Below are 14,194 nucleotides of genomic sequence, written 5' to 3' on the forward strand. Positions count from 1 at the left end.
AATGGTGGATGGAAATTGGTCAGCTCAATTATAACGATCTAAACTCGGTTTGGCACTTTCATAATTGTTGTCATATAATGTTTTTTTTTATTCTTTTATATATTCGTAAAATAATGATTTAGTAAATTAATATTTTCATCATGCTTAATCCACTCAAACATTCTTCCCTAAAATGATCTTAAAAGTTATTTTATTTACACAATCATGGAACCTTAGGTTAAAGATAGTTAGGAGATAGATTATATGCCTCGGCATGGTTCGTCACTTATATACATACTTGTAGTTGGATTTTGACAATGTGATAAAATGTGATTATGAAATGAAAATAATTTTTCTTGTATACTTAAAATAGGATATATAAAGTTAATAGAAATAAGAGTATTAAATTAAATTCTATTATAATTCACATTCATTTTTCTTAATTTAGCCCTCTACACCGTGTGTTTTTAAGAAAATTTGTAATGCTATACTAGAGATATAAAGTTTACCCATCATATATTGCTTTGTTAGCTATTTAAGTATAATTTTTTTTTTGTCTAAAATAAAGTAAATATTGTATTGTTATTTCTCTCTAATGTCAAATTTTATATGTATGAATTTGAAAAGAAAATAATGTTAGAAATATTTCCAGGTTGTTTTGAAAACTAATTATCAATCATATAATCTCATAAGAAATACAAAAATTTATAAATCTATAAAGAAATTAATTATCAATGTTATGATACTTTAACCGAAACATATATAAATTATATAAGTTCAATAAAAAAAGAAAAGAATATATTTTATATATTTTCCATAATAATCTTAACTACATTAGTTGATATACAACATAATAGATATAAAATGAATATATTGTATATATTTCTCATAATAATCTCAACTACATTTGTTTATATAAAATAGATATAAAAAGATATATTTTATATATTCCCACAATAATCTTAACTACATTAGTTTATATAAAAAAATAGATATAAAATGAATATATTTTATATATTTCCCACCATAATCTTAACTAAATACATTAGTCTATATTAAAAATAAATACAAAATAGATATAAATGGAAGTATTTAAATATTTTCCATAATAGGTTAGTTTATGGCTCTTTCCGAGTTTAAGAAAGTATTCATACTATATAAAATAATTTTAAAAATGGAAAAAGTTAGAGTTAAAATATCTCTCAACTACTCAGCTAAAATATCCCTCAACCCGAATTTGGTAATTTTTTTCAACATTCATTCTTTACACGATCTTCTTGTCAACTACGTTTACATTTGCTACTCCACATTTCTAAAAATTTATGGGTTTTGTTACGACTTGTATTATTAGGAAAGTTTCCTTTTTTTTATATATATAAAAAATATATAAGATATCTTGAACAAACTTTTCCGCGGCGCCGTTTGTTAACGGTTACTTGGTTTTGTTGGGGTGATTCCAAACGGTTCTCTCTTCCTTTATAATTTCACTTCCTTCATTTCTTCTTCATCTCTGTTTCTTACTTACCTCCATACAGAACCATATTCTCAATTTCCATGGAGACCAAAATCATTGGCGATAACAACTCGTTGAGTGTACCCGAAAATTATAACCTGTTTATCTCCTTGATCAACGAATATGTGGCTGAGAAAATGCGAGATGGTATTCTATTCAAGAACGATCATTAAATCCCTAGAAAATCTTGTTTGCATAATGCTACCACTTTTTTTTTTTTTCTTGTGTATTTCCGTCAGATTTGTTTCTGAAAGATGAATGTCTTGTGGAATATTTTCGCGTTTTTGAAAGAACTTATGTTGATTATGAGGTGTTTCTGTGCAAGAACAAATGTTAAAACCATAATTCTAGCAATTTTTACTATATTTGATCAGAGTTTAGGTTTATAAGGAGGTGTTTATTTGCAAGAACAGACGATTATCTTTAGGAAGCAAGTTTGATAAGAACTGTTTATAGCAGAATTACATTTAATCATGAAATTTTACCATGCAATTTCTTGATTCCTTCGTTTTCTTGAAAACTAGAGCAAAGAATTGTTATCTTGAAGAGGAGAATTGAAGATCTGCGATCTCAGCTTGAAGCCACCAATGTGGAAATCGAAAATGCCAAGCGCGCCAGAGAAACCACTCAACAGGAACTTAAAGGATGTGAGGTTGAATTGTCTATGAATAAAGCTTCAGTTCAGACTCTCGAGGTTTTATTTCTATTTCTGTTTCCTCTTACATCTCATGCTTTACAATTGCGTTACCATTAAATTTTCTCTTTGCTTCTTAATTTTAATTTATCCACTCCAGATAAGGATTTCTGTACTACAAAGTGAAATTGCAACTACTGCGTCTGAGTTGGAGTCTCTTAAGGTGCTGAGTTGATGCTTCGAGTTATTAATTTATTTATTAAAATTACATCTTACTTTTTTATTCTCACTTTCTCTGTATTTTCTCATACTGGGATATCTACTACTGCCATTGGACCATAAAAGTGTGAAGAAAATTTCTCAAGGTTGAAAATCGTCTCTCTGTTGTGATTTACATTCTATTATATTAATGTGAAAGTGATGTGATCTTATTGGCCATGCAGCGACCAGATTATCAATCATTTGTTTGCCCTTAACAAAAAGATCAGGTCTGTTTTCTATATTAATGCAAGCAATTTGCACTGTGAACAATGCATATATTATGTTTCTCTTTCCCGGACTTGTACATGACAATTTTCAACGGACTTTGTTGGAAACTGTCCTCAAAATAGTTTTCTGTTTTTATTTGTAAAGTTTACTATCTAAGAATAAAGCTAGATACACTCATATTTATGTATTATTTTTCACAACTCACAGAAAATATTAAAATATGTTAAGGACGGCAAAGGGCACGTTACTATCTATATTGGAATTGCTAGTTGCAAATTCAAGATTTTTGGAGTAAGAACAATACATTTGTTCTAAAAATAGGTTGAAACACACCAAGTGAAAATACGTTCTTACTAAATTTGTTATTTTTAAAATAGACTGGTTAGGAAACAAATCTAAACAGGCTGTCTAATATCATCCACCTAGGCTCTGGAGTTCGTTGCCAATATTGTGTCATCAACAAAAAGCTGTCGTATTTTGCAAGCTGAATTTAGCACATTGTACTCAAAATTTCGCTTCTTCACCATTTTTCTTTTCTTTCCTTGCTTTCAACTATCAGGGCTGTCCAATCAGATACCCTTAACCCTAATACCTATTGTTATGATCATTGTTCACCCTATGTTTGATTCTGTATCATTCTTTCTATATAATAAAATAAGTTGTTACTCGTTACTTGTTACATGACAAATTCGACACACATTTTTCTCTAATTAGTAGACTCTTATGTGAACAACTTAGGACAATTTGTCCTTGAATATGCATACAATAAGTGCCCTAACTTTTGAATGCTATGTTCCTTTGTATTTTTCTTCATGAAACACAGGAAATTTCAAGAAGAACTGTACATGAAAAATGTGGGGTTTCTTAAAAATGCTACAGGTAAATCAATAGTTTCTGTTCCTGCATTGTGATCGTTTTTAACTTCGCATTTGTTACATCCAGTTACATCTTGTGTCAATCACTAAACATGACACCTGAGCTGACTTCGTGAAGTTCTTGCTTCATATTCTTTCTTTTGCTTCAAACTACTTTCTACCTCGCATGTATTTCAAATACTATGCTTTGGTTTTCTTTTTCTTTTTCAAAATTGAATGGCTTGAACTTCTTGCAGAAGAATCCCATCAACCTGAGGAAGATAATAACAAAAATTCTTCTCTATCTGTCGAGGAAAGGCTTATCAGAGTAATAACAGAAATAACCCATGGAGAGGAAGATTGCATGACAGAAGAACAAATTTTACGTGAGGTGAAAACAATTATTCCAAATATTAGGAAGAAACCTTCCAACCTTCCTACTTGCTGCTGTTCAAGTGGTAGTCAAAATTGAAAAACTCTCTTTTATTGCCATTGTATTGAGCTTTAAATTTGGCTCGTTAACCAATGGCGATCATTTAAAATCAAGAAAAGAAAAATGGAAGCTGTAAATCAAGATCTAGTAGGATCTCTATCAATATCTCAATAGAGGAAATCATATTTTCAATAGGTTTCCTCTGCATTAATTTAAATCCAACTTGTCCCCCTCTCTCTCAGTGAAACTGTATTTTTAAATGATACTTTGGAATAATTGCTCTTGCAGGATCGGGAAACAAAGATTTATCTAGAGCAAAGGAGGGCTGCAATGTTGATGATGGTGAAAGGGCAAACAGAATTGGAAGCTGCCGTTAAATATCCTTGAGTGATTATTTTAATTTATGAAATATGACCTACTAACATTCAAATGCTAAATTTTCTTTAGTGCTATTGATTTTCGGAATACTTAATCTGGAATCCTCCGTTATACTACTATTAGTAAATTTACAAAAGATTTGCCATTAATATAATGGTCTATATGATTAGCTCCCTTTCCTGAATCAGTAAAACGTAATGCATAGTAGTCAAAAGTCCATTGATGAGATAATATATACTGTCTCTAGCTCTTAATATATATGTTAGTAATCTTTCTCCAACTTTGGGCACTTTGACCATCAATAAGCTGAATTCTGGATTTGAACTGACATATGATCATATCAGTGAAGAACTGCTGAAAAGTTGCATTTGCCCCCAATGTTTCAAAGACAATACGGATGCCTTGGACAACATTCCTCAGGTAAATGAGACCGATTGACCTTTTCTAAGAAACAACAATTCTTTTGTACTGTAGTATCCTAGATATGTACTCAAATGTTGTGTGTGCATCCACTGGTTTCTGCACAATTGGATGAATAGTGTAGTTCTCGATTTTGCACTAGCATGATAAATAAAATTAGCTGGTAAACTTCAGGGCAAACGTATTAGGTACTGACCCTCCTAATATCTCAGCGAGTCAAAATGTTTTGCATGACCATCTTTTGTTCTTCTCTATTTTGTCTACATTTATATTCACAAGTTCAACGAAATCCAGATGAACGGTGTAGAATTTTTTTAAAAAAAATTGATGTGAACTTGAAAGAGACCAAGATAATTTAAGTCACTTCATCTCCGTACATACCCAGCCTGCAGTCTTAATCCCCGAGCTCCCAGTAACTTTCTTACTCTGTAATTGTTCTATATCTTTGTTCTATGAATTTCGCAAGCATGGTGATGATTCCTCCCTATCCTTTACCATCAATGCTGCCAGGGTAGATTTTGATTCTTCATTAGTTTCCCCCTTCTCCTGCATCATCAAGGTTACGTATTCAAGATCATAAGTATAAACCTCCATGAATTTTAATCTGAAAACCAAATATTATTCTATCAAGGTCGGTTTGACAATGGTTTTATTTCTGGATTTTTTGTTTCTGAATTAAGTAAATTTTACTAGTTCTCTGGGTACAGTGTTTGTTTGCTAATGGAAACTTACCGTCTGTTTGGGAGAAGGTATGGAGGGAAGAAATTTGCTGAGAGCAATAACTCTTGGATTTGTGGTTTCCAGCAGGTCAATCTGTGCTAAAAATTGGGCAGAGACTGGCCTGTGATCAGAGAACTTACTCTCACTTCTGAAATACGAGAGTTGCCTCACTCCTTTTCCATACCATAGAATTCTGTCACACCTACAAACAGTTCCATAAATTCAGTCAATTCTCTCTCTCTCTCTCTGATTTTTCTTCCATTTCTTGGAAATTAATCCAAATTCTAGGAGGACCCTATACTCTATTATTTCAGCTCATAAAGGAAAGAGGCAGGGAAGAAAGAACTTCAATTATCTTTCTGTTTCTATGTTTGTTTGTTTGTTTGTTTTCCAATTTCTTGGAAATTAATTGAAAACTGTAGGACTTCATGGACCCTCTAGTCTAGGACCCTCAACCCTAGAACTTCACATGCTTTTACACAGGGAGAGAGAGAGACAGAGAGAAATGTTTTTGGATGAAATAGGTACCATGCTGGAGTTCTTTGCTTCTCTCCTGTCCTTCTTAGAGGACCACCTGAATAGCGATTGCAATTTGATGAAGAATACTTGTAAGTAGGGGCAAACTCTATATTCCCTTCTCTCCATCCTTGAAATACTCCACCAGCTTCTTGTTCTTTCCGTAGCTGATCAAACCCTTGCAATGCTTCCCAGTCTTGTTTCTTAATCAACTGCCTCGCAAAACTGTCCTCTAAATACAGCCTATAGTTCAGATCCCCAAACCAAAATATTTGACTGTTCCACACCACAGCACACAAATCCAAATTTTACGTCAATTTTAACTTTTCATCATAAACACTTTATTGCTTCAGTTAAATACTTTACTTTTTGTTTGCTTTTTTACAAAGTAGCATGCTTTCTAGAAAAGCCTTTCCTTTTTCTTCTATTATATTTTTTCTTACTCTCGACCGTTATTTGTATTCTATTTCTGAAAACTTTAATTTAATATCATAGTATGATTGTAGTTCTACCTACTTAACTTGTCAAACTGATCATATTATCAATTTACTCTCCCTGGTATGTGTCATATCTCAATTTAGTGATATTTATTCTAGCAATAGAAATTAAATTAAAACTTTTAAAACTCTATAGAACTAATAAAAAATTATCCCAAACTACAAGGACAAATCGGTAATTTAATCTAAAATTTAATCAACTATACTAGAACTTAAATCTCTCCGGTCCTCCAAAATTGACTTAAATCTGAAGAAAATTATGTTTGGCGTACAACGACTGTGTACAATCACTGTAACATTGGCCTTTTTCATTTAATAGCGACGACAAAGAAATTTAAAACACCCACTTACTCATGTCCTAAGATGGTGAGAGGAGGATGATGTGGATTTGGATACTCATCATCTTTAGGCGATCTGGCGAAAAATGTTCGCCGGAATATCTCCGACACCTGGTGGTTTCTCCGCCGCTCGTCCCCCTTTTTCTCTCCGGAAGCCAAATGTGCCGCCACGAAGCAAAAACTTGTCCCCTCAATTGACATACTCACCGAAACCGACCCTTTATTCCCTAAATAACCCATTATTCCACAGGCCACTGAACAAACCTTCACGTTCGATATGTAATATTTCCTCACCAAATCTCTTCTTATCCATACGCTTATAAACACTCCCACCATCTTCTTGCTTGCCAACAATACGTATCTGCTCCCTCCCATTACCCTGTTCGCCGGAATTCTGCCCTGGAATTTGATCGGAGTTTGATCTCCGCCGGCGAACCTCATCGGTCTCTTAAGGTCTGTGTTTCTTGTGTAGTCCCCGTCGCCGGTGGCTTCGTTCATCATCGTTGGTGTTAGCCATGGGCATCCATATTTGTCGTTCAGAATTTTTCCGATCAGTAAGTTCCAGTTTGTTGCTTTGGTTGTGTCCTCTGCTCCGACCACTGTCCTTGTTTTTAACGGTACAATCTCTTGAAACCTTCGCTCCAAAAAGAGAGAAAAACAAACCCAATTTGAAATTTAGTGCCCAATTGTTGAAAAAAGAATTTTAATTGCCCTTTTTTTTTGGAACTAAACATACCCAAGAACGTACAAATCTGCAGCATCTTTGAGGTTGAGCCAATCGTCTAAGTCGACTGCTAAGCTTCCGATCGGCGATCTCCCGGCGACATTCCAAGTACCCACAAAGATTCTGATTCAATTGATGAAAATTGATTCCATCTTGTAAGTTCACATAGAGAAAAGAAAAGGATCACAGAGAAATTATGACTCGATTATTTTTTAAATTTCTTTGGCCACCTTAATTCATTTGTTAATTTGCATGGACCCATGTCAACCGACTGAGAAAGGACCTTCCCCAGAAAGTTTTCACTTTCGTAATCATCTCCATCTTCAACAAAAACCCAAAAAGAAGAGAAAAGAAAAACAAAATCATCCCCACAAGTAAGTTAAAATTGAAACTTAACTTAGATTTAAATCAACAAACACATGAAAAACAAACCAGAAATCTCATTGTTGGGATAACATGGGTCGGGTTTCTTGTGCTTTCCAGTAGTGAACCAGTACTTGAGGAACCTACTGGATTTAGACTTCTGATTCTCCCCTTCCATTTACTTTGAAGAAGAAATCATATGGTATTGTTCAAATTTATATAATCTGATCATGAAGTCATAAATAATATTGCTGTTCTCCATACAAAAGCGCTTAATAATTCCCAAAAGCGCTTTATGGTAACAATAACAATAATTTCTGACTTTGACCCCCTCCTCTTCTAAACTTCAATGAGGACCAATAATTCTTCATAAACCATCGTGCTTACCGCCCAATTCTATGCAGAAAAAAAAAAGAGATTTTAATTTTGAAAAGGAAACCAATTGGGGTTCAACAAAGAAACTGCAGGCGGCAACTTCTAGAGAGAGAGAGAGAGAGAGAGAGAGTAGAAGTCAAAGAAGGTTAGGAGAGAGAAAGTTAGAGAGAGAGAGAGAGTAATAGTGTGTATATTTGATGGGGTGTAGATTGAGGGAAAGACAGCGAATAGTGAAAGGAACTTTAAAGAGATATAAACCTCACAATGTGTTTATCTAGCTATCATGTAGATATTAGAAGAAGAAGAAGAAAAAAAAAAGATTGATTGATTAAATATTTATAGGTAGCTGTTAGGTAGTGGGAGTCACGTCTGTCTTGTTGATTATTTCCCCTTTTAATAACTTGATCATATTATTTATATTTGTTTATGTGTGTTCCCTCATTCAGTCATTCACATTGATGTGTGTCATATGCCAAACAATCAACCCCTTTTCTTTTTATTGTCATTATTATTATTATTATTATTAATTTCCTAATTTTTCATTTGATCTTTCTCGCTATTGATATCCAACTTTACTTTATGCTTTGTCCCAGTAATGCCTCACATATTTTCGGAAGATTCCATGTCGTCCTTCCAAGGTTTTCTTGCCAACGAGTATTTGCACTTTTGAGAGTTCTCGTGTAGTGTGTTTGGTATATAGTAGTTAGGATGAGCAAGGAGAAAAAAAAGAGACAGTAGGTTTTCTTTCTTTTCATTAGTAGTTTCTATGCTTTCTTGTTTCATGGTGTATTGGATTTCAGCAACTTGAATTTTATATGATTGATCATCATATGAATTGCTGAAATTTTATGTGATTGATCATTATAAAATTCATATTTTCGTATTAATAAATAAATAAATAAATTTGAATTCCAAATCTACTCTACTTAACTCTATCTATTAATGTTTCAATTTAATTTATTATCTATTATTTTTGTGAGATGTAACTTTATATTTCCATGGTTGAATTTGTTTAATCATTTGTATCACATCTATTACAAAATATAACAAATAACAAATTTTCAAATCTGATATGATTATCCACATTTTTTCTCTTAATACTTTTCTTTATCCAAGTAATTCTTTTCGTAGTCGAATTCACTATTTTGTGTCCTAATACTTTTCTTTATCCAAGTAATTCTTTTCGTAGTCGAATTCACTATTTTGTGTCCTAATTAGAGTTTGAATATGCAATCCAAAGACTTAGAATTGAATTTGTTTCGCGGGAACAAATAAGTGTGCTTTATAATTTGAATTTATAAATTTATTTTCCTCCCTTATCTTATTTTAAGAAAAAACATATATATATATATATATATATATATATATTGTTTGAGTTAATTAAACATTCATTTTAAATGAGAAAAGAGACACACTTCTAGACTAGGATTACCTTTGGCAATGTATTACTCCACTTTTTATTTGGAAAGATTTTAATAAAAAAATTTACTTACTCATTGAATTAACCTTTCAACTTGATTAATGTTGCAATACAATCTTTTTACCTTCTATTTAGCTCTTCTACTTCCACCCTTATGTTAAAGATTGTGCCACAATCTCTTAAATCTTGCTAAGTTTAACAAAATCCAACCCTCATACATTAATGTTCAAGACCAACCTTTTCTTAAAAAACAACAACAAATTTCAAGTAATAATCTACTCACAATTTTTTTTCTTTTCCAAAGTCCATAATTTTGTTTTTAAATTTATATATGTGAAAGAATTGACCACAATAATTATTCAGATGTAGATATAATAAAGGATTAACACTTATTCCAATGAACTATAGATAAGGATTTTTTTTTTAAAACAAAAAATACCTCAATGAGATGGATGGATAATTAGCAATCACCAAAAGTTGGTGACGGTAGGTCCTTAATTGAATAAATCATTCACTACTACTTTTTTTTTTTTCTCCATTATGAGATGTGTATGGTAATGGAAAAAGTTATGATCATAAAGAGTTGCAAGCTATCAAAAACACAGTACAAAGCAAGCTATTTATAAGTACTTTTTGACCTCAATTAATTTATCTATATTTAATTATAGTTGTTGGAAGTTTGTATATTTAAGAAATAGTAAAATATTGTGACTTTAAGTTTTTTTTTTCTTCCCTTTCTTCTTCTAGTCTAATCTAGAATGTTTTATTTTAAATTTCCATAAAACAACTATTCTTATTTCATTTCATAAGCATTCTAATTTTTTTTTAGAATTTCTCACACACTTAACCTATTACATGAAGTTTCAACAATATATATTTACTAGAATTAGTCAAGCAAATAAGTACAAGATCTATTAATGTGAAATTTCAAATAAAACTATTCATTAAAGAAAATTAATTGCAAAGAGTAAAATGACAGTTTATACTTCATTCATAGACTAAAGAGGAAAAATAAAAAGGTTTAAGAAGCTTTTAAACCAATGTAGCCCATGATGGATCACTAGCACTCATCATAACGATAGCACCATGTAATTAGTTTACTTCAAAATGTATAATGGTTTTATTCATACCAATGTATATCTTTCAACCTCATTATTATTAGAGTTTACTATTTTCACTTAGGTTGTACTAAACTTGTCAATCAACTTTGTATCCAGTTTTTATTTTCATCAAATACTTAGGAGATATTTGACATAAAAAGTAAATGTTGGGACTTTAAGTAGTTAACATAATACGGTGGATGTTTTTGAGTCTTAGGGTGCGTTTGAGGGAGGGAAAGAGTTATGAGGGAAAAAGATTGTAATAATCCTAGGATTATGATAATCCTAATGTTATGATAATATGTGTTTGGGGGAAAGAATATAAAAAGTAGTGTTATAATAGTATGTATTTGGGGGAGAGATTATGATGGTAGTATTATAATAATATGTGTTTGGGAGAAGGATTAAGATTGTAGTAATTTAAAAAATAATAATAGAATTTAGATTGGGTTATTTGGGTAAGGTAATGTAAGATTGTAAGAAAGTAAAGAGATGATAAGATAGAGTTATTTATGTATTAGGATTATTTATCATGTTCAAACACGGTTTTGACCCAATTTTCTAATTTGTTTTCCCCTAAAACCCCACCCCAAACACACCTTTAAAGCTCACGAACTTTCCTTAGGCCAAAAGAAAGTACAATTCACAACTATATGCTCTCTCACTCCTATCTTCTACTACCCTAACTCTTAAGAACATTTTAATTTTGTTTATCTTAGATGATTGTATTAGTTTTCACGAATTCATTAAATGTTATATATGATGTCTATTTATCATCAACATATTTTCCATTCCTATGTTGATACATATCCCTCTAAACTAAAGCTTTTCAAGTAAAATATAGGCTAAATTGAAAATAGTAAGGACTCAAATATATACATGTAGCACATTTAAAAAAAAAAAACAATTTTTTGTAAGTGGAAGATGAATTTGTTTCAACACATTTTGGTAAGAAACTATATTAACCAGTTGAATTAATACAAAATTAATTTGATGTTTTTTAGTCAATCTATTGAAAGGTGTGAGGGTTCGTATTACCGATTATATTAAGATGAAAAGATAATTGATGTTCGATTCATCAGCTAGGCTGGTAAAAGATGGACAATGTTTTTAGAAAAGAAAACGATTGATTGTTTATGGCGGGGTTGGATAATAACCGATGATATCCGTACTGTTTCCAAATTGCCATTTGTTATTGAATGTATGGTTTTGTTTCATAATCACCAAATAATGACCTCAAATGTGTCCCAAAATGTCTACATCTTACCTTCATCTCTCTCTCTCTCTCTCTAAATTTGTGTTTTTAAGCTTCAAACTCTATACCATATACCATATTATGAGATTTTTCTAAACAAAGAAAATTCAGAAAATTATTTCAATTTATGGGACAAAGTACAAAATTTCCATTCACTTTCGCATTAAATTTATTTTGGACAGATTATCCAGCATATTTGAATCACAAAATTAATTATATAATGTGGATCTAAGTTCAATGTGTCGCTCTATATTGAACTCAAAAATAAATACATAGAATTGACCTACATCACCCACATCTATACAACTAATTGACATGACTAATCAACCAACACCAAAGCAAAGTAATTTTCGTACACTTATTTTTATTTAAAAACCAACTAATTTATATTATTTTAATTCACAAAATTGTTAAAAAATTTAAAATATCTTTATCGACAATAGATACTAATCGAAATCGATGAAGTCTATTATCAATTTATTATAATTCAAAAGTTAAAATGAAAATTTAGGATTGTTATTGAAAATTTCAAATTATTTTACTTGTGAAAACAAATAATGATGGATGAAGAATTGAAATTGATCCCTTCAAAGAAGACATTTATTAAATTATTTTTTCTTTTTGGAAAAAGAAAACAGAAATGTTTAAAAAGGCATTACAAAATAAAAACACTAAAACCCCAAATTTCTCAATAATCAAAACACTCATCCAAGATCTCCGGAAAGGAGCCCTTAATCTCAAAATCCTGCTCCAACAAAGCATCCACAAACGAATCGAAAGACGAGTCAGAAGAAGACCCTTCACATCGCTGCAAAATTGGCTCAATCCCATTGCTCTGCTCCGAAGAACCAGCAAAATGGAACACTGTTTCACCACCATTGATGGAAGAAGACGAACAAGACGAACTTGTCGGTTGTTCCTTCAAAATGTATGGTTTTTTTGGTGTCTGAAACTGGAATTGCTGTCCCAAATTGGTTCCTGAAGAAAATGGCTGCTGGGTTTTCGCCATTGTTGTTGTTGGAGTTAAGGTTTTGTTGAAGGGACCCATCAGAGGTTTTGGTGTGGTTCGGAGGCTGCTTATAGATCCATAGTCAAAGAGGATCTGAGAAAAAGGTTTGTGAGTTATTGGATCAATTCCCATTTTTAAAAGCTTTTTTCTCAGCTTTGTGTTCCAATAATTCTTCACATCATTGTCTGTTCTTCCTGGAAGTTGCTTTGCTATTACAGACCACCTGCATTACATCAAGAAACAGAGATTTTGTATTATTCATTTTCAAGCACTCAATAACATGCCATGTTTTTTCCCTTTATAATAGCTTGGGTTGGATTTTCCTTAAGTTGGAAAGTTTTGAATAGCTCATATTTGGATTGTATAGAGATGATCTGATTTATGAGTATGAGCATTATCTGCTTGTAAGAGACCATTTGGAGTAGCGTTTAAGTAAAAGATAGTATCATCATTGTCTTAATATCGGATTTGTGAAACAAAGTTTTGGAAATGTAGACAAGCTAGGCAAATCCACAAGAAAGAAACTCCGATTAAACGGCATTAACTCGACTTCAAAAACCTAACATGTAAGTCGAATGTCCTCCAAGGATGAAGAAAGGGAAGTGAATGAGGTATGGACCTGCTTCCAATGGCTTGATGGAGTTTAATAATGAGGTCTTCTTCTTGAGGAGTGAAGCTGTCATGCCTGAGATCAGGCCTAAGGTAATTAGTCCATCTTAGTCTACAACTCTTCCCACATCTATTCAAACCTGTTTGAAAAGGAGCCAAATTGTATATTTATTAAAATGCCTTTTTGTTTTGTTAAATTACAAAAGAATCAAAACAAAGAAGAAACATGGAAGAGAGAAAAGAGAAGAGACCTGCTTTCTTGGGAACCAGAGTCCAATTGCCAACTCCATGGTTGGAAACATAAGCAAGGATTTTGGCATCTTCTTCTGCAGTCCAAAGTCCCCGTTTAACATTGGACTTATCACAGCAAGGAGGTTTCCCCATCTCCCAACAATGGTGATGAAAGGGAAACTGAGGGCAGAAGTTATATTATGTAATGGTGATGCAATTCGAAGCTAGTACATTTTTCTAAGAGAGGGAAGTGAATGTTTATGAAGTGATCTTAAGGCGAGAAATGCATGGAAACTTGGCTCTCATTTAACCATTACTGCATGATTGTTTTCATCTC

The 14,194-nt window shown here is 32.1% G+C and overlaps 3 protein-coding genes and 1 long non-coding RNA gene across 4 annotated transcripts; 2 read left to right on the top strand and 2 right to left on the bottom strand.

The window, feature by feature from the left end:
* The first annotated feature begins 1,470 nt into the window (after positions 1-1,470).
* LOC103487040 (uncharacterized) lies at positions 1,471-9,149 on the top strand. The gene is made up of 10 exons (XM_051083900.1): positions 1,471-1,639; positions 2,017-2,186; positions 2,287-2,349; positions 2,472-2,491; positions 2,570-2,614; positions 3,439-3,494; positions 3,727-3,860; positions 4,191-4,276; positions 4,583-4,700; positions 8,827-9,149. The coding sequence occupies exons 1-10, from the start codon at positions 1,534-1,536 to the stop codon at positions 8,827-8,829; spliced, it is 801 nt and encodes a 266-aa protein (XP_050939857.1). The 5' UTR covers positions 1,471-1,533; the 3' UTR covers positions 8,830-9,149.
* Positions 4,848-8,496, bottom strand: LOC103487041 (type IV inositol polyphosphate 5-phosphatase 7-like). The gene is made up of 7 exons (XM_008445230.3): positions 7,928-8,496; positions 7,726-7,816; positions 7,508-7,618; positions 6,785-7,405; positions 5,949-6,212; positions 5,433-5,622; positions 4,848-5,246 (listed from the first exon to the last, which is right to left on the bottom strand). The coding sequence occupies exons 1-7, from the start codon at positions 8,034-8,036 to the stop codon at positions 5,151-5,153; spliced, it is 1,482 nt and encodes a 493-aa protein (XP_008443452.1). The 5' UTR covers positions 8,037-8,496; the 3' UTR covers positions 4,848-5,150.
* A 3,430-nt stretch (positions 9,150-12,579) lies between the features above and the next one.
* On the bottom strand, positions 12,580-14,119 carry LOC103487038 (transcription factor MYB35). Its single transcript, XM_008445225.3, has 3 exons — positions 13,878-14,119; positions 13,637-13,766; positions 12,580-13,240 (listed from the first exon to the last, which is right to left on the bottom strand). Exons 1-3 carry the CDS (start codon positions 14,008-14,010, stop codon positions 12,697-12,699), a joined length of 807 nt encoding a protein of 268 aa, XP_008443447.2. The 5' UTR covers positions 14,011-14,119; the 3' UTR covers positions 12,580-12,696.
* LOC127149076 (uncharacterized) lies at positions 12,978-14,194 on the top strand. Its single transcript, XR_007820363.1, has 2 exons — positions 12,978-13,121; positions 13,513-14,194. It is a non-coding gene; the product is annotated as an uncharacterized LOC127149076 (long non-coding RNA).

The sequence above is a fragment of the Cucumis melo genome, chromosome 4, assembly GCF_025177605.1.
Source record: "Cucumis melo cultivar AY chromosome 4, USDA_Cmelo_AY_1.0, whole genome shotgun sequence".
Taxonomy (NCBI): Eukaryota; Viridiplantae; Streptophyta; class Magnoliopsida; order Cucurbitales; family Cucurbitaceae; genus Cucumis; species Cucumis melo.